This window comes from Salvelinus alpinus, chromosome 2 (genome assembly GCF_045679555.1).
Source record: "Salvelinus alpinus chromosome 2, SLU_Salpinus.1, whole genome shotgun sequence".
In the NCBI taxonomy this organism is placed as follows: domain Eukaryota; kingdom Metazoa; phylum Chordata; class Actinopteri; order Salmoniformes; family Salmonidae; genus Salvelinus; species Salvelinus alpinus.
The window spans coordinates 48,694,198-48,713,307 of NC_092087.1; the positions used below are offsets into that span (position 1 = coordinate 48,694,198).

Below are 19,110 nucleotides of genomic sequence, written 5' to 3' on the forward strand. Positions count from 1 at the left end.
ATCTGCTTTTCTATTGAAACATTTAATCTTTGTCCCAGTCACTGCCACCATCTTCTGTAAAGTCAGACTAACAGTATGTATGTAGCTCTCTAAAAAATGACATTGTTCATCCCTGATATGGCTGGTCATCTGTTTTTGGTCATCCTCCTTTTCGGTGAGTTATTTTTCCGCTCCATCTGTTTGTGCTACAGGATATTCCATTCTTCTTTCCCCTCTTTTAGTCTTTTACTTTAGGAACTCTTAATATTTCAACATGTTATGGTTATAATAAGTGTGTCTTATTCCACTGATCATCCTATTGATTTATATTTCTCTGTCATTATTTTACATTTTGTTCAGATAAGAATGACCACTGCTTGATAACATGGCTGTGAATGCATTACAGACTGTTCCGCTTCGCCAGCTTGTGTAAAGTGTTCCCATCTCATGTTTTCTTATTTTTCATAATGGCAAAAAGAGCATAATAATGACCCATTTTGTTATGTCCAGATACCTTCCAGTACATCAAAGCCAAAGGTCAGTATCATTATTATGAATTTAAAGCTGCAATATGTCACTTTTTGGGCTACCAGACAAAACAACGGGTTACCAAAATATTCAAATAATGATTGACATATTTTCAATAAAAACGTTATTTTGATGAATTCATCCATACGATTTCATCCTTCCACGAGATGCTGTATACACTGGGTATACAAAACATTAACATGACATAGACTGACCAGGGAAATCCAGGTGAAAGCTATGATCCCTTATTGATGTCACTTGTTAAAGCCATTTAAATCAAGAAAGAGATGAAGGGGAGGAGTTAGGTTGAAGACATGTATTGTGTATGTATACCATTCAGAGGGGGAAAGGGCAAGATTTAAGTGCCTTTGAACGGGATATGGTAGTAGGTGCCAGATCTGCAACAGTGCTGGGTTTTTCACGCTCAATAGTTTCCTGTATGTATCAAGAATGGTCCACCACCCTAAGGACATCCTGCAAACTTGACACAACTGTGGGAAGGATTGGAGTCGACATCGGTCAGCATCGCTGTGGAATGCTTTCGACACATTGTAAAATCCATGCCCCGACTGTTTGGTACACTCCGTGTAGTCCCGACACAAATCTAGGGTTGGTACCCAAGCCAGCTGGTCGATCATTCTAAATGTTCCATTGCCATGATGGCTGTCAACGTTCTAATCCCTTGCTTGCTAGCTAGGAAACTTCGGCTAACACAGTCACGTCAAACAGTGCAGCCAGAATAACAGCAAAGAAGCTGCATTTGCATTTGTTTAAGCTGTTTTCCATAATTTTGGGGGGGGGATTTATCCATAACAATGAGCTAATGACTCGATGCAAGATTTCGCCTAGCATAGAAAATGTGCTCTCTCTCTCCAGGACACTATTCAGAGGAGCTAGCCAACTACAATACACAGCTAACATAATCACTTAAAACTGAAGCTGGAATGACAGTAAATTAGCTGCATTTCGTGTTTTTCTATTGGCATTTCTTTGAATATATCCATAAAATTATACTGATTCCTGATTTTGACTGGCTAAGAAAAGCTGCCAGACTGTCTCATCCCGACACATTCGTTCATTACTATGGGGCAGCTGGAGGTGATCAAATTTCAATATTGAAACAATGTTGCAAACGTCGGAGACAGACAGCAAGGTTAATACAAATCTCTGCTGTTGAAAACCAAATGCTAGTCTAAAATAAATGGGATATAATATCTAAATGCTTTTTACAGTGGAGATCAAGTTTATAAATTGCCTGGCTGGGCTGATGAGATAGTGGATTGAGCAGTCAAATGGAATAGTGAATAGACAATTTTTTTGTGTTTGCAAACGTTTGGCGCATTTCCCTTATGCGGCAACGTTTGCAAACACAAAAAATAGTCTATTCACTATTCCATTTGACTGCTCAATCCACTATGGTGACAGAACATGGGGGAGTTTTTCTAGAACGCCAACAAAAAAAATATGTTTGCATTTCATACTACTTTTGTATTATAATTGGAGTTGAAGGCTTGTATGAATGTCCTGCTTAATATAATGTTTGTGTCATCATCGCAAATCAACCGCATTATACTTAAAAATAACTTAAACTTCGACCAGTAAAATGTCTCTTTGGCTATCTTTTGCTACAGCCTATTGCCATGTCAGTGAGTGTTTAGCATTCTAGCTAACAACTTGCTGCATCCAAAATAGTTATTTTACAAAGATCACAACCAAATATAATCTTAGTTACTGTTCAAGCAAGAATCAAAACATCATTGTAAGCGTAGGAGAGCCCCCCAAAAGTTATTTTGTTTAGAACTAATTAAAACGTAAATCTAGGCTATGTTGAATGGGCGCAGATGGCGTGGCTTTCTTACTACAGCCAAGAGTTACGCGCATCTGTACATGACGTCACTGTGTCATTCCCTGGAAAGTATGGAAAGCCATTTGGGTCTTTGCATTTTTTTAAAGATACACGTGAAATGACACTGTTTGATGCATCAAATAACACTATTTGAAGGGTCAAGTCAGCTTGTTGACCAATCAGGACCTGGATAAGACTGTACGTCACAATCATTTAACACGTTCGTTACTTTTTTACGTAGTTATTACAGATTGATTACACTATCACTTGAATTTCATATGTCACAGCGATTCACCGATATGTATGATGCTGGTAAAGTTTTGTCTTGTGCACCTGCCGCTGCAGCACAAGTGCAGACACACTTCCCCAAGCTCTGGGACAGTTCTGGTCAGAAAAATATCCATCACTTCCGTTGTTTGGCTGTGCCCATATAGCAACGTCCCAAAATGAGCATATGTCCTGGTGGAAAGATGAAAATAAAACACAATAATAGGTCTTTAATGAAAGACATGTCCTTAATCTTTTGTTTAAATGTTGGCAACCGTTTTACAAAATCAAAATGGCCATCGAACCCGAGGATTATTGTGTGATAACTCCCTCCTAAGGGCTGTTCCTGGCACGTTCTCATTGTTTATTGCTTAAATAGACAACAGTGTCTTAATTGTTTTTCTCTTTCAAACTCATATAATATTAAGTGGTACGTTATCTGTATGAGTAGTTAAACATTGAAAATTAATTTATAATTCAATTAAAAAAGACACTCCATCATCCCTCTGAACTCACAGATCTTCCTCGGCCCAGTCTAACAGTGATTCCTGCAGTCATCAAAGAGAGAGACTCTGTTCAACTGAACTGTCAGACTCCTCCATCTGTCTCTGAGTGTTACTTCAAAATAGAGGGGCAAGTGGAATTCACCCTACCATCACCCTGTCAACAGACACTCACAGGAACACTACTGGTGAAGTGGACAGGTCAGAGTTCACCAGCTGAGGTCAAAATACAATGTCAGTACAGTGCTACAGGTTCACAGTTTAGATCCATATACAGTGAGCCGTCAACAGTCACAATTCAGGGTAAGAAGACTATTTGAATGTTTGTAAACAATGTACTGTTGTGCCATCATTACCATGTTCCTCTTGGGATATGTTATCATACTGTGTGTTGTCATTAGCTATTACATGAAGCAATCAAGGAATATATTATATCTCCTTAATTTCCCATACTGTCGCCGCATAAAGTAATTGACTCAAGATCCTTAAGTCTTAAATAACAAGGAGGGATTAGACTGTCAGTACATTTCTCAAAACCACAAAATACTTAATTCCCCTATTCTCACAGACATTCCTCAGCTGACAGTGAGTTCTACAGTCATCAGAGAGACAGAATCAGTTCAGCTGAGTTGTGAGACTCCTCCCTCTCTCCCTGTGTCTCACTGTTACTTCTACATGGAGGGGGAGAAGATTCTTCCAGACTCATCGTGTACGCAGAAAATAACAGGAACTGAGCTGCTCAAGAGGTCTGGTCCAACATTTCCAGCTGTGGTCAAAGTGACATGTTACTACACTGTATGGGAGTCTCACACATCTCCTTTAAGTGACCCTGTCTCAGTCACTGTTCAGGGTAAGTTGGTGGTTTAAACAATGATACATTTCACTGTTATACCGTATTAATTATGCTCGTTCTGAAAATGAGATTAAACTTAAACGTCTTCATTTCACATAATGACAGGATTTACTGTACTTTGTACAAACATAAATGCTGATAGTTTAACATTTTATTAATGGATTTTCCATACTGTTAGTATGTATGGATTACCTGTAATGTTTTTTAAATGCAACTTTCAAAGAGACCCACCTCCTCCCAGGCTGACAGTGAGTTCTTCAGTCATCACAGAGAGAGACTCATCTGTCAGACTCCTCCATCTGTCTCTGTGTCTCACTATTACTTCTACACAGAGGGGAGAGATCCTAAACACTCACCCTATACACGTTCACTCACGGGGACTGAGCTGCTCTCGTGGGCAGGTCAAAGTTCATCTGCTGAGATCAAACTGAGATGTTTTTACACAGTAGAAACTTACTATCCATCGATGCAAAGTGGTTCTGTCTCTCTTACTATTCTTGGTAAGAAATGTTATATTCAGATTGTCTTGAATGATTCTGTTTAAATCACAATCTCATCCAATGTCATTTAAAAAATAATTGTTGTGAAGACAATACATATTTGAAATGTACATGTCAAAAGTAGAGTTCTAAGATCCCACGGAAAACAACCACAGAGACAGGCCAAAGTACAATCAAAGGTTCTTTATAAACTCAGCTTGACACAGTAATACACAGTATCACTACGGCCCTATTAGAAACTTATAAATAGGCTGGGATTTAGGGCTGTAGGCTAACTAGAAGCAACGGGACAAACTAACACAGCAGTTGATTCCCGATCGGTGGCCAGTGTTCATTCAGGTCCTTCCGAGCAGGGTTTGTTCATTCGGTTCTACCCGAGCAGGATTAGTTTGGCTCTACCCAGGGTTTGTTCATTCGTTTCTACCCGAGCAGGATTAGTTTGGCTCTACCCAGGGTTTGTTCATCCGGTTCTACCTGAGCAGGATTAGTTTGGCTCTACCCAGGGTTTGTTCATTCGGTTCTACCCGAGCAGGATTAGTTTGGCTCTACCCAGGGTTTGTTCATTTGGCTCTACCCGAACAGGGTTTGGCTCTTCCTCCCGAGCAGGGAGAGGGAGATCTGTGGAATCACTGCACACCATACAAGCAAGCAAAATAGTCAGTGCGATTCAATTTGATTTCACACATGAGAATGTAAGGAATTAAGTGAAAGGCAATCGCTGTAAACACACAGCACACATGATTAAACATCATAAATAGGCATGATATCAAATAAGACATGCTGATACGTAATATAAAGAGAATGGCAGGCGCTAGTTTAGTAGAGTGTCAATTGTGACATATACATTACATTCAAATAGAGTGATGTAAAAAGGAGTCTCTGTCCTTTCCTAACAGATCTAAAACCAGACATTACAGTCAATCTTGATGAGGACTTCACCATCATCTGTTTGATTCGTGGATCCGTCAGTCCTGACACCACCTGTAACCTGTATGTTGGAGAGGAGAGTCAGCCATCCTTCACAGCAAAGATCAAGAAGAGAAAAGCCACCTCAGCATCCGGACAGCAGTTCTGTATATTCACTCCAAAACATAGTGATCTGATCAGTCGTCTAAAGTCAGTGAGGCGTAAGGAGGTGAGCTGTGACTACAGAGTGAGCTCAGGACCAAACTCTCTCTCACCACGCAGTGATGGGAAAAGCTTTGCACGTGAGTCATTATCTAAACAAATCTATCAGGGCTGCAGGTCTTCATGATCTGACTCACTTTGATTTTAGCATCTTCTTAGTATGACGATACTCATTCTGACCAACAAACTAAATACCACATTTCAATCCCAAATGATTTCAGATCTGGTGGGAGTTCACATCAGTGATCCAACAACTATACAGACACCTTCTATGGCAGGTAGGCTACACATGTGTGCTTTTATAGTGGCACTGCTGTTATTTTAAAGCAACAAAAGTTTCAGCAATAAGAATAATTGTCTTAATGTGTAAATTAAGCTGTTCTATAGATATGACACCAGCCTCAACACCAATGTCTGGGATCATCAGCACAAGTAATAGAATGTCTGTGTTCATCTAGTCGAGTGTTTAGATCGTATCTATGCGCTGTTTGGCTTCTGCTTTTAGATACATGGTGACTTTATTCTAGGAAGCTGATAACAACAATCAACACCTTATCTGTCCTGAAAGACTTTATCACCTTATGAATTGGTCTTATCATCTCTATAATGAGGAGAAATATAATCTACCAGGGCTAGAAGCCACCTGTCCGTAGTGATTTTTATAGTCCTACTTTGCCCACTTTGAATAGATAAATCATAAAGGTATTTCAAAAGGCCAACAACACCATGATAATCAATAATACGATCATTAATAAAATGCTAATTTCATTAATATGTGTTTTCTCAGTGGGTTTGACTCCAGGTCCTAGATCTACTTTGCCTCCCAGCACGACAGTGAGTCCTACAGAAGGTGTGTTGGGCCTCTAAATTACCATCTTTGCAAGTTCCAATTATACAGTCAAGCGTTAAGATTACGGGCCTGTAAAATTAAGTGACCCAAATGTGAATGTAAAACCTTATTCTTGTGTAGTCATATTGCTTCCCACTTGTTTCAACTGTTACTTGTACCTTTACCCCAGACACCACAGTGACACCAACTACCAGTAAGTAGATCCACCAATTTAAACTTAGTTTGCAAATACATTCATTCACTAAAGCTCTGACCGGTTAACTAATAGATTCATAGCTGCTTGTAATTTCAGTCCAGATTTTTAACCATTTTTAGTCCATCTGATTTGTAGGTAATGTGTATTGTACTTCTCTCTTTCTGCTTATTGAAATACCTTAGATATTATATTAATTTACATTTGTTCTTGTGTAATATGAGTAATCTCTTCTCACCAGGTTTGACCTCCCCTTTGACCCCTAGCACAGCAGTGAATCCTTCATCAGGTCTCTTAGTCATCTTTATCTAGTTAGCAAATATAAGTAAAACAAATAGAGTAGCTTATCTTCTCCATGTTTTTGTATGTTTTTTTCCCATCACAAATTTGCCTCATTACAAAAAGAGGTTGATATTTGATTGATTAAAATCAACCCATTTAGATGTATTTTTGTATAATCAGATCCAATGATTTGCTTTGCATCAGGGTCGACTGTTTGCTGGACTTTGACCACTGACACCCCAGCGAGTCCAACTGAAAGTAAGTATAGCCAATAGGTTTCATTTAGTTTGCAAAATATTTTTGTCTATTAAAGCATAAACCAGTTTTGCAAATATAGCCAAATGTAAATTCAGTCAAAGGTTTAGGATTAATAAAAACAATTTGTCTCGTCTTAGAAATATTTACATAACTCTGTTATTAAACTGTCCTTCTCTCTTGCATGTGCCCAGGAGGTCAAATCTCCACAGAAAGTGATGTGGAATCAAACAGTCAAGAAAGCATTCTGGGTAAGTATCCTTTTCTCGCTGTCTTTTCTCACACATATGAAAACAGAGCTGTGCACATTTTCTTAGACGAACAATAATGTGGTCCAAGAGCTAATGACCTCTCCCGTTGTCGTCATGTCACCAAATAGTGGGGCGATTATGGCAGGCAGCAGTGGCTTCTGGAGTGGGCGTGCTCCTGGTAGGATTGACAGCTGTCTGTCTCTGCAGGAGAACCAGTGAGTACATTTGATTATGCATAACAAATCATTTGCAAATTTACCGTGCTGACATTAATGTAAGTGACTTTGGCATGGGTTAATTTATCAACTCATTTTGATCATATTGTATAGGTTAGACTATATTCAATATAATTAATTTAGCCTCATTTGTTTTTCAGAGAAAAACTATTCTCAGAGGTAAGAATTCCGCTTGTGAATATGATGCAGATTGTATCAACCTTTAGTTCTGTATTGTCCATGATGAGATGTTCTTACCACAACCTTCTTATACTTTTATGTTGTACAGACCTACAGCCAGACAGGATGATCACAGACAATGTATGTTCCTAACAAAATACATCAACATAGACACACATACGACTTACAGAACTATATACAGGCATGTACAAACACTGTAATTCCATTTTCATTGTGTTTCAGTTGTAGATGATTTGGTGTCTATGGGAGCGGTGAGCAGCGGAGTCATGGTGAATATTCTACATTACAGTGGTATCTGTACACATATACCCCTCTGACAGAGGAGGCTGGTGGGATGAGTTATAGGAGGACAGGCTCATTGTAATGATTGTAATGGATTTAATAGGACGGAGTCAAACAAATCAAACACATCAAAACTACATGTTTGACTCCATTCCATTAATTCCATTTCAACGATTACAATGAGACCGTCCTCCTATAACTCCTCTCACCAGCATCCTCTGCCCTCTGACTGTCTGATCTGAGGATCAAGACCTTAATGTTACATTAGTAGTGCTTCAACATATGAATGTTCAAAGTATCAAACCAACAGCTATATTTATTTACAGATTTATATGGTCATTTTTATTTATTACCAAATAAGATGTTTTTCACCAAAAACGGTTTCTGAATACATTAAATCATGTTAAACCTTGTAAATGTGTTCGTAAGTAGTATGTAAAATCAAATAACCTACATCTTGCATTGGACATGTGTAGACCTCAGAATGACACAAAACCCACAAACACTTCCTGTGATACAAAGGAGGGTGCAGTTCATGTCACGAGTTAGAAAGTAGAATAGACAGTCAGTTTGTTACGACTGGAGGATAAAAAGTCTATCTCTTCTCTCTCTTCTTCTCTCTCTCTCTCTACTACAGGTGGATTCAGGAGATGCTGGAATCGATTCTCAGATCCCTTCTGTACTGCCCACGTTCATGCCCTCAGGTTTGTCCCTCAGAACTCGGGACCATCTGCAAGTGCACAGCTACTGTACATGCTTGAACTTTGTGCCTAACCTTATCAACCATATCAAAATGCATATATGACACTTAAAACAGAAATGAATGTGTCCGAGCATCAGCAGCGTGAGAATAGAGCTGTAGATCTGCAGGGTGGTTTGAGTCAGGAGGAGAAGTGTGAAATGACATCAAGCCTTGTTACTTGCACTTCTTCTGTTTGGCTGTTACTAACGCAATAGGGCAAACTCGACTAAGTAACACACATGCAATGTAGACATGTAAAATACACATGACCCCCCTCAAACACACACTCATACATACATACATACACAACCTCTTACTCATGGAATTGTCTCTCTCTGTGATGTGCAGGTCCCGTTGATGTGGATACACAGGCATTTGCATATGAACATGTAAGTACAGCACAAATGTCCTATTCGTTGTAATATATTATATTGTTATATTATTATATATGGCATTGTTTTCACAGACAGACTGACTAGAGGATAAAAGTATCTCTCTTTCTCTCACTGTGTTTCATGACTTTCAGTTTAAGATTGGTGTTACATCCTCATGAAATACACCTTACATTTACTGTACTGTAGATTCAAAGCCCTAAAGTAAATCTGTTTCTTTCCTCTAGTCTGATACGTACCACGTATACAGCTCAATCCCCGACAGACCAGCAACCTCAGCCCAGCCAGATGGGTTGTACAGTCTTCTGCAGACACACTGAAACTACACCTCTGTCTCACACATCTCATACAAATACATTCTTTCTCACACGACATCCTTTGTTTATCACACATCCAGATACTGTAAATAAGTTGCTTAACAGGTGATATTTCTACTGTATTACACATGGACAACTGACTTCTGTTACATGTCTATCCATAATATCTGTTACTGTGTTAATATAATATTTTTTTTGGAGGGGTCTGGGTCATACTCCCCTTTGAGCATTTTTCTTATTTCTTCCCCCTAGTAAATGCTAAATCTACTGTAATTATGTATATTATATTGACTGTGTGATACCTCCTTCCATAACGGTTGGATACAATTAATATCCTATTGGGCGAAACATAATCCAAAACAAACTGCAAATGCATCCATCAGGTTTGTGGAGTCACAAGCTTGATGTATTTATTGGGTGCAAGGAATATAGGACCAAAATACAAAATGTGTGACTACTTTAATACACTATAAATGAATTTGTCCAAATACTTGTGACTTCTTCAAATGTGGGGACTATATAGATAAAGTGCTTTTATATCTAAATGGTAAAACATACAATGCCTTCAGAAAGTCTTCACACCCCTTGACGTTTTCCACATTTTGTTGTGTTACAGCCTGAATTTAAAATGTATGAAATTGAGATTTTTTTGTCACTGGCCTACACACAAAACCCCATATCGGGCTAGAAGGTAATCCAGTGGTTAGAGCATTGGACTAGTAACCGAAAGGTTGCAAGATCAAATTCCCAAGCTGATACGGTAAAAATCTGTTGTTCTGCACCTGAACAAGGCAGTTAACCCACTGTTCCTAGGCTGTCATTGAAAATAAGAATTTGTTCTTAACTGACTTGCCTAGTTAAATAAAGGTAAAAATAAAAATAAATAATGTCAAAGTGGAATTATGTTAAAAAAAAGACTGTCAATGAGTATTCAACACCTTTGTTATGGAAATCCAAAATAAGTTCAGAAGTAAAATGTTGCTTAACAAGTCGCATAATACGTTGCATGGACTCAATAATAGTGTTTACTATGAATTTTTAATGACTACCTGATCTCTGTACCCAAAACATACAATTATCTGTAAAGATGGTCAATCACGTAGTGAATTTCAAACACAGTGTCACGATCGTCGTAATGAGGCAGAGCGGACCAAGGCGCAGCGTGATAGAAAGACATCTTCTTTATTATGAAGACGAAACAAACGAACAAAAACAACAAACAGACGACCGTGAAGCTATTCAAACAAATAGTGCTGACACTAAACACTACACATAGACAATTACCCACAAAAGCCTACTACCTATGGCTGCCTTAAATATGGCTCCCAATCAGAGACAATGAATGACAGCTGTCTCTGATTGAGAACCATTCAGGCAACCATAGACTTACCTAAACACCTACACTCAACACAAACCCATACACTCTACCAAAACCCCCTATACCATACAACCACCCCAGACGAGACAACTATACACAAACTTCCCCCCTGTCACACCCTGACCTAACCAAAATAATACAGAAAACAAAGATAACTAAGGCCAGGGCGTGACACACAAATTCAACCAAGAAACACAGGGAGCTGGTCTAATGCCTCACAAAGTACCATTATTGTTTAAAAAAAGTAGACATTGAATATCCCTTTGAGCAAGATGAATTATTAATTACACTTTGGATGGTGTACCAATATACCCAGTCACAACATAGATACTGGCATCATTCTGGAGGAGGCGGGGCCTGGTGTGGGGGGAGGCGACTAACTAACAAACCCGTACACTGCCTCTGATGCATGTGGTGGAGCCAGGCCAGCTCAAAGGGCGGGCTTAGCGGGAAAGGAGGAGGATGAGGAACCAGGAGATCTGCATGTTTATTTATCTCGCTCTCTCCAAGCAGTGAAATTGTTAACACGTGGAAACGTTTTCTTGCTTTAGAATTGATTCAAGTGGTATTGAATTTATTTCTTCTTGTTTTTGCAGTCATTAATGCAGATGCTTAAAGGCTTTCTCTTGTGGCAGGATTGGGAAGGGAAACAGCTGGCATGTTGATGATCCACATGGCTAGTGACTTTACCCTTTTTTCGCTCTCCTTTTCTCTACACCCAAAATCTCTCTTCCTTTTCTCTCTTTAACCCTAAAATCTTTCCTTTCTCACTTTTCTTACTCCCAATATGTTCTCTTCCATGTTTGTCTTCCTCTGCCCCTCTTCTCAATCACCCCAGTCTTTGCCCATTTCACCAAATCGCTCTTCTTTCTGGGAGGATTGATGTGACTAGCTACAGTGCACTGCTGTGGACAAAATAAAATGTATCACTGGATCAAGCAAGTGATGGGTTCCTGACTTGTTTCTATTGGACGAGCTAAATGCGACGTTGGGCCTGATTGGATCAGGACTGAGTCGGAATATGCTATAAACTGAATGAACATACTTGAAGAGCTGTGAAACTGCTCAGACTTTCTGTGCTTCCGTACTGTTTCTATTAGTGACAATGAAATGTCAACTTTTTATTTTTTTAAACAAATAAACATGCGGTTTTAAAAATGCAGGATTGAGTCAACACACCCAGTTTCTATTTCAACCTCATGTTTTTGATGTGTAGAAAATATTGCCTATATTGACAAGCTAGTCGAGCTCTAACAATGTCCTCAAAGATGGAAGGCAGGCGAGACCTTTTCTAGCCAATTAGGGCAGATAAGTGTGAACGAGTCATAGATAGGTCGCATATGTGACAGCTTCAATGGCGTTGTCTATGCTCTCCATTTTAAAGTATTACATTTCCTTCAATGGCAGATTTCTCCTGACTTGTAGGAATTCTATTCTATTCTATGTTGACTATGTTAAAATAATGTAAGCCCTCCATTTCAATGTCAATGCTACAATGGGTTAACCATAAGTATCACAACAGGCACAACTCCAATATAAATTGTTTTTTCAGTTGCAGAAATGCCACATGCGTCCACAACCTAACAATTACAAAACTTGGATTCGATCAAATAACCCCCACGTGGAAAATTGGCAAATATCTATTGACCAAATTCAACTCATTGACCTCCATACGAATTGCTCACGTCGTGGACAGATTCTGGGCAGAGTAAAAACTTGCTTCACTTCTTCCCGTGTATCCTTTTTCAAATCCAGGTTTTGAGGTCCACAGCGTTAATGATTTATTTTTCTCTTTAGGGGTGGTTGAGTAAAAGCTGGTTAAACTTCCAGGGAATAAAGAACCAGGAGCACCAGTGGACAGCAATGTTCTGGTTTGGGTACCTTTGAATATCAAACTGAAGACTCAATTAGTTCTTGCACCCCCTTGTGGACAAACTGAAATGGTACAACATGTTGCATTGCACCTTTGTGGGCACTGACCCATAAGACTAGTTTTTGAATAGTTATGGGAAATGTTTAGTTCTAACTGTATAGAAAGACTGCTACCACAAACCAGCAGTATCAAAAAATCTATGGTGGAGAGAACAGTGAAGGACCAGTATCAGGGTCGTCCCTCAGGAGACTGGTACAAGATGTCATGTCCAGTGTGCCGAAGTGTTCCAGGCTCAGATTGGTCTCAACCATCTTCACACTCACTGTACCAGATTATCCCAATGAATCGTGCCATGGTCGTCAACCTATGATGGATGAACAACAAAGTCCTGACTGTGTAGAAAACAACTTAACCATCAATATTTTCCAGGAAGTCACTGTACTAGTGATACAATTCATCTGGCAGAAGAGGGTACTGATTTAAACAGGTGTAAGAAACAAGAACTTCCCATCTTTTTATTTATATATTTATCTTGCATCATTACAAACCCCTAGCTACCATCAACACTTCTCTACAGGAAAAGTGGAGATTAGATTTTACAGCAGCTAGGTCTACACCTAAATGCCACAAACAAGAACTACAAACTGCTTTATTTAAAAACACAAAGTGGATAAAAGGAGTGCAGTCACTCCGCTGCTGCCCTCTTGCCTCATTTCCCTGTGGGTTTAACTTCAGGAGCAGCAGTGTCCCCCTTCATCGGCTTCTGGAAAGCTTTGGCCTTTGCACCCTTCTTGGCTGCCCCTTCACCCTTGGTAGTCTTCTGTGCTTTGGGTTGCTCCTCAGCTGTCCCCTCTGCCCTCTTCGACTTGGGCTTCTTAGCAGGGGCCACCTTGGAAGCAGATGCTTTTGCATCCTGAAAGATGAAAATGACAGGTTTACAATACAATCACCCATTTAAAATTAGATTCAATTTAACCATCGTAAAGCCCAAATAGGGAACCAGTACCCATGACAAGTGTGTGTGTATATATATATATATAAAAAAGGCCCTATACACCAAAACCACTAGAACAATGCCAATAGTCAGAACATAACTGAAACCACACTTGCCTCTGAAGGTTTCTCCTTCTGCTTTTTGGCTGTAGCCTTTTTCTTCTCAGCTTCTAGAGACAAGAGTTAGTGATGTGTGTGTATGCATGCAATCATGAACATGAGAAGTGAGATACCCATACAAGTCATTGAATATGCAATGTTAAATGTCCTCCATTGCAATGGGCGTAGCTCAATAACAATGATCCCATACAATTGGGCAGATTATAGGGTGATATCTAAATCCTAGGAGTGATGAGCACAATCGATTCAGTTTACCGGCTTCCTGGTCCTTAGTCTTCTTGGCTCCGACCTTTGCAGCCTTTGGTGCCTTCTCCACATTGGGATCAGTGTTCTCAGTGACCTTTTGCCACACTGTCAATTAGTGTAGACAGCTTCCTGCTGCCACTCTGCTAATCATCAGATGGGGGGGAGGAGAGGTATGGGCCCCATGTGGGTAGATGTGGGGCCCTGCCTTGATTGGGTAACAGAGAAAATAAACTGCATAATAACTAAATGTGACTGGTCAATTATGTGAGTCAGGGGCTGGGCCCAAGAGGCAACAAAACAAATTACTTATTTTATAACCAACCAAGGGAGCCTGTTCTCAATGTTCAAAATAAACCAGAGAATATATTTAGCCACAGAGGATCAATAGCTTCTCAAAAATAACTGGATTAAATGTTATCACAAGCACATGCAGGTAACTGCCAAAATAAAGAGAACACCAACAAAGTGTCTTAAAAGGGTGTTTGGCCTCCACCAGCTACAAGAACAGCTTCGATGCGCCTTGGCATAAATTCTACAAATGGACCTAAACAGTGGCAGGAAAACACACCCCACACACACACCATAAACTTTGTCCCTCATTGACTCAATTGTTTCCTTGATTTTGGCAGTTTATGGTTGCCTACAGTCGGGGAGGCTGCAATTTGGGCAGCATGCATGCCAAATGTACAGCTTGTTGTGTTGTGGCCATAGACAGAATTGTAATATTCATATGTGTAAACATACTGAATTGTAATTGGATGCATTTTACCGCCGTATCATACTGTGCTATGATTGGTTAAGACCACCCAGATGGTTAGGTCATGGTCAGCTGATCATGGTTGGAGATACGTGAACATGCCAGTTGTAGTTAGCTAATGAAGAGCTACGTTAAGAAATATCCTGTAGTACTGCATTTTATTATTTTGCACAAAGCGTGCAAAACAAGAATACATATATTTTTTTGAACCTCTTACCCTGGCAATTTGAGTGGTAACTCATGGGTACACTAGCAATGGCTGCCAGTCCTGATTTGAATGGGAACTGCCATCCATGGATTATATGTATATAGTTGGTTGCAGTTTGTAAGAAATGCTGTCTTCATTGACCTTAACACATAGCTATAATACTGTTATAATGCCTTCCTTATTAAAGCAGACTTTGTTGCAAACATCTGGCTACACCCCACAGTTAAACACGTTCTGCCCGTAACAGATACTAACCTCACTCCCACACGCAGGGGAGGATGGCTGACTCAGACCTTTTATGACCACTGATAAGGCAGGAATGCCATTATACGAGCACACACACGCACATGCACACACACACACACACACACACACACACACACCCTTGTTTCAGGCTGGGTTTCCAAGAACAAAGAACAGTGCCAAGAACCAATGAGGCATTGATACCAGCGTGGAGGGGACGGGCCTCCACTTACAACGACCAATCAGGAGCACGAACTACCAGAATCTACCTACGTCATTCACTGTATAAAATATACTGCACAATATGTTTCGGGACTCGCTCCTGATAGTTCCTTCTGAGCTAAAATGAACGAGTCCGTGCACGCTCTGCTCAGATATCTTTACATCCGAATAAACTGTCTTACTATATACCGATCCACCCTGTCCAGCGTCTTGACTTGGTCTCATTTCTCTAGTAACGAATCATCAACAAGTTGTCCGTTTGCACATTTACATTTCAAAATACAAATTGCGGGAAAAACATAGTTTGGAAAGCAAATGCCTACTGCTGAAAATAGAAGACTGTCTGTAGAACCAATATAATTCTCAACTCCCAATTTTTTGTGACCAGCAGCACTATTTTTCAAAGTAGCTCATCTTGAGATAGGCTATTGCCAAGAGGAGCGCATTGGCCAGCACCGTGAGTAGTAGCCTATGGCTTCATCATTACGTGAGTCAGTGTGCCACTGGAAATGGTATGTAATTGCCCAATGTAGTAATATATATAAATAAAAAACACAATTCAAACAGTAAAGCTGCTTTGACATACTCAATTACAATTTTTGGGAAGGAAAACCATTTCACTCATATTGTAAATTATTGGTCATTTTTCATAGAAATCTGGAAACACTGGGCATTTACTTTAAGATTTAGACATGCATGTGTCACCTACCCGAAACCTCCCCTGTGCTCCGTTTGCTATCGAGTTGATATCCTCACCAATACCCCGCCCTCGAATCCTTTTTTCAGGGTCTTGCGTATCATGTATTTCAACCTCACCAGGTCCACAGATGGATATTTCTCTGTTATGTATCCGCGAATGGCCTGCGAGGAGACCCCCTTTCGAGAGTCCAACTCCTTCAGCGCTTCGTTAACCATCACCATCGTAGGTGGATGAAGAGTTCTCCATGCCACAGCAGGTGCGTTGCTGGATTCTAACAATGAAATGGACAAATGTATCAACCGTAATCTAACCAAATAACCGTAAAATTAGGCTACTCAAATTGGCCTAAACCGCACATGGTTTTACAAACCTGGTTTAGCTTTTCCTGACACTTTTTCATATTTTTTGGGCACGTCAGAAGATGACGTTACTTCTTCGGCTGCAGCTGCTTTTTTTTAGGTGGCATGATCAAACAGTTAACCTCAAAGTTAGGCCACATAAAAACGTTAGTTTAAAAACAGCAACTGCATTCTCAGCCTACACACGTTCAATGTTATGCACTTCCAGCAACACCGCAGCAAAGCACGCGGTTTACCTGAACAGGCGCTGACATTTAGGTACCAGTTAGAGCATTCAAGGTAAACTGATCAGTCCGAGTAGTGTGAACTCGCTTCTTCTTCTCTCCTCCGTTCCTTTCCTTTCATTTACTGCGTTTATCAGTTTACCTTCACTGCTCTGGCATATTATTAAACATGGCTCACCAAACATAAATTAAATATGAAAACCCTTCTACATTTTAGAGACCATCAAACTCTTAACCACAAATGCAAGGTTTTTGTAGTTAAACTTTGTGAAGCAGTTAAAAACTTAAAACAAAAAGTCGAAAATAAAAAAGATTCTCAGACAGACATGTTAGTTTGGTTTTAAAAATCGAATTGTCGGCAATAATAATACAAAATAACATCTGTTAAAGACAGATAGCTTTAGAACCTAAAAATAATTACCGATAAATTATTCTGAATGTTCAGCCTCTTTGTCCTCTGCAACATGACATTAGCCCACAGTTGCCACATGAGACATCTGTGGTTTTCCTGTGAACAATCTCCGCATCTACATTTCTATTGAAACATTTAATCTTTGTCCCAGTCACAGCCACCATCTTCTGTGAAGTCAGACTAACAGTATGTATGTAGCTCTCTAAAAAATGACATTGTTCATCCCTGATATGGCTGGTCATCTGTTTTTGGTCGTCCTCCTTTTCGGTGAGTTATTTTTCCGCTCCATCTGTTTGTGCTACAGGATATTCCATTCTTCTTTCCCCTCTTTTAGTCTTTTACTTTAGGAACTCTTAATATTTCAACATGTTATGGTTATATTAAGTGTGTCTTATTCCACTGATCATCCTATTGATTTATATTTCTCTGTCATTATTTTACATTTTGTTCAGATAAGAATGACCACTGCTTGATAACATGGCTGTGAATGCATTACAGACTGTTCCGCTTCGCCAGCTTGTGTAAAGTGTTCCCATCTCATGTTTTCTTATTTTTCATAATGGCAAAAAGAGCATGATAATGACCCATTTTGTTATGTCTAGACACCTTCCAGTACATCAAAGCCAAAGGTCAGTATCATTATTATGAATTTAAAGCTGCAATATGTAACTTTTTGGGCTACCAGACAAAACAACAGGTTACCAAAATATTCAAATAGTGATTAATATATTTTCAATAAAAAGTTTATTTTAATGAATTCATCGGAGTCAACATGGGTCAGCATCCCCATGGAATGCTTTCGACACTTTGCAAAATCCATGCCCCGACTGTTTGGTATTGTCAGTGTAGTCCCGACACAAATCTAGGGTTGGTACCCAAGCCAGCTGGTCGATCATTCTAAATGTTCCATTGCCATGATGGCTGTCAACGTTCTTATGCCTTGCTTGCTAGCTAGGAAACTTCGGCTAACACAGTCACGTCCAACAATGCAGCCAGAATAACAGCAAAGAAGCTGTATTTGCATTTGTTTAAGCTGTTTTCTATAGATTGTTTGGGGAATACATCCATAACAATGAGCTAATGACCTGATGCGAGATTTCGCCTAGCATAGAAAATGTGCTCTCTCTCCAGGACACTATTCAGAGGAGCTAGCCAACTACAGCACACAGTTATTAACACAATCAATTCAAACTGAAGCTGGAATGACAGTAAACTTGCTGCATTTTGTGTTTTTCTACTGGCATTTCTTTGAATATATCCATAAAAATTATACTGATTCATGATTTTGACAGGCTGAGAAAAGCTGCCAGTCTGTCTCATCCCGACACATTCGTTCATTACTATGTGACAGCTGGATATGATCGAATTTCAATATTGAAACAATGTTGCAAATGTCGGAGACAGACAACAAGGTAAATACAAATCTCCGCTGTTGAAAACCAAATGCTAGTCTAAAATAAATGGGATATAATATCTAAATGCTTTTTACAGTGGAGATTAAGTTGCCTGGCTGGGCTGATAAAATCGTGGATTGAGCAGTCAAATGGAATAGTGAATAGACTTTTTTGTGTTCGCAAACGTTGCGCGCATCGCCCTTGTCTATTCACTATTCCATCTGACTGCTCAATCCACTGTGGTGACAGAACAAAAAAAGCCTCTATTTACATGTTGCTTATGAGTGAATTTCACACTACTTTTGGATTATCATTGGAGTTTAAGGCTCATATGAATGTCCTGTTTAATATAATGTTTGTGTCATCATTGCAAATCAACTGCAGTATACTTAAAATA

The 19,110-nt window shown here is 39.5% G+C and overlaps 2 protein-coding genes across 3 annotated transcripts; both read left to right on the top strand.

The window, feature by feature from the left end:
- Nucleotides 1–1,937: 1,937 nt before the first annotated feature.
- LOC139563980 (uncharacterized) lies at nt 1,938–6,471 on the top strand. Its single transcript, XM_071383093.1, has 4 exons — nt 1,938–3,973; nt 5,373–5,684; nt 5,826–5,882; nt 6,392–6,471. Exons 1-4 carry the CDS (start codon nt 3,799–3,801, stop codon nt 6,469–6,471), a joined length of 624 nt encoding a protein of 207 aa, XP_071239194.1. The 5' UTR covers nt 1,938–3,798.
- A 191-nt stretch (nt 6,472–6,662) lies between these two features.
- On the top strand, nt 6,663–12,124 carry LOC139563994 (uncharacterized). Of its 2 annotated transcripts, XM_071383106.1 has the most exons (10): nt 6,663–6,936; nt 7,134–7,187; nt 7,379–7,435; nt 7,564–7,650; nt 7,812–7,830; nt 7,940–7,971; nt 8,074–8,120; nt 8,771–8,837; nt 9,224–9,264; nt 9,495–12,124. In XM_071383106.1, the coding sequence occupies exons 1-10, from the start codon at nt 6,789–6,791 to the stop codon at nt 9,585–9,587; spliced, it is 645 nt and encodes a 214-aa protein (XP_071239207.1). In that variant the 5' UTR covers nt 6,663–6,788; the 3' UTR covers nt 9,588–12,124. The 2 variants fall into 2 exon arrangements, with proteins under 2 accessions (XP_071239207.1, XP_071239217.1); XM_071383116.1 differs by lacking the exon at nt 6,663–6,936 and having other exon boundaries at nt 6,954–7,187.
- Nucleotides 12,125–19,110: the final 6,986 nt, after the last annotated feature.

Coding starts and splice junctions, on each gene's coding strand:
- LOC139563980 (XM_071383093.1), top strand. CDS start 3,799: ATGGAGGGGGAGAAGATTCTTCCAGACTCATCGTGTACGCAGAAAATA. Junction 5,685..5,825: donor TGATGGGAAAAGCTTTGCAC/GTGAGTCATTAT, acceptor AAATGATTTCAG/ATCTGGTGGGAGTTCACATC. Junction 5,883..6,391: donor ACAGACACCTTCTATGGCAG/GTAGGCTACACA, acceptor GTGTTTTCTCAG/TGGGTTTGACTCCAGGTCCT.
- LOC139563994 (XM_071383106.1), top strand. CDS start 6,789: ATGTGTATTGTACTTCTCTCTTTCTGCTTATTGAAATACCTTAGATAT. Junction 8,121..8,770: donor CGGTGAGCAGCGGAGTCATG/GTGAATATTCTA, acceptor TCTCTACTACAG/GTGGATTCAGGAGATGCTGG. Junction 8,838..9,223: donor GCCCACGTTCATGCCCTCAG/GTTTGTCCCTCA, acceptor TGTGATGTGCAG/GTCCCGTTGATGTGGATACA.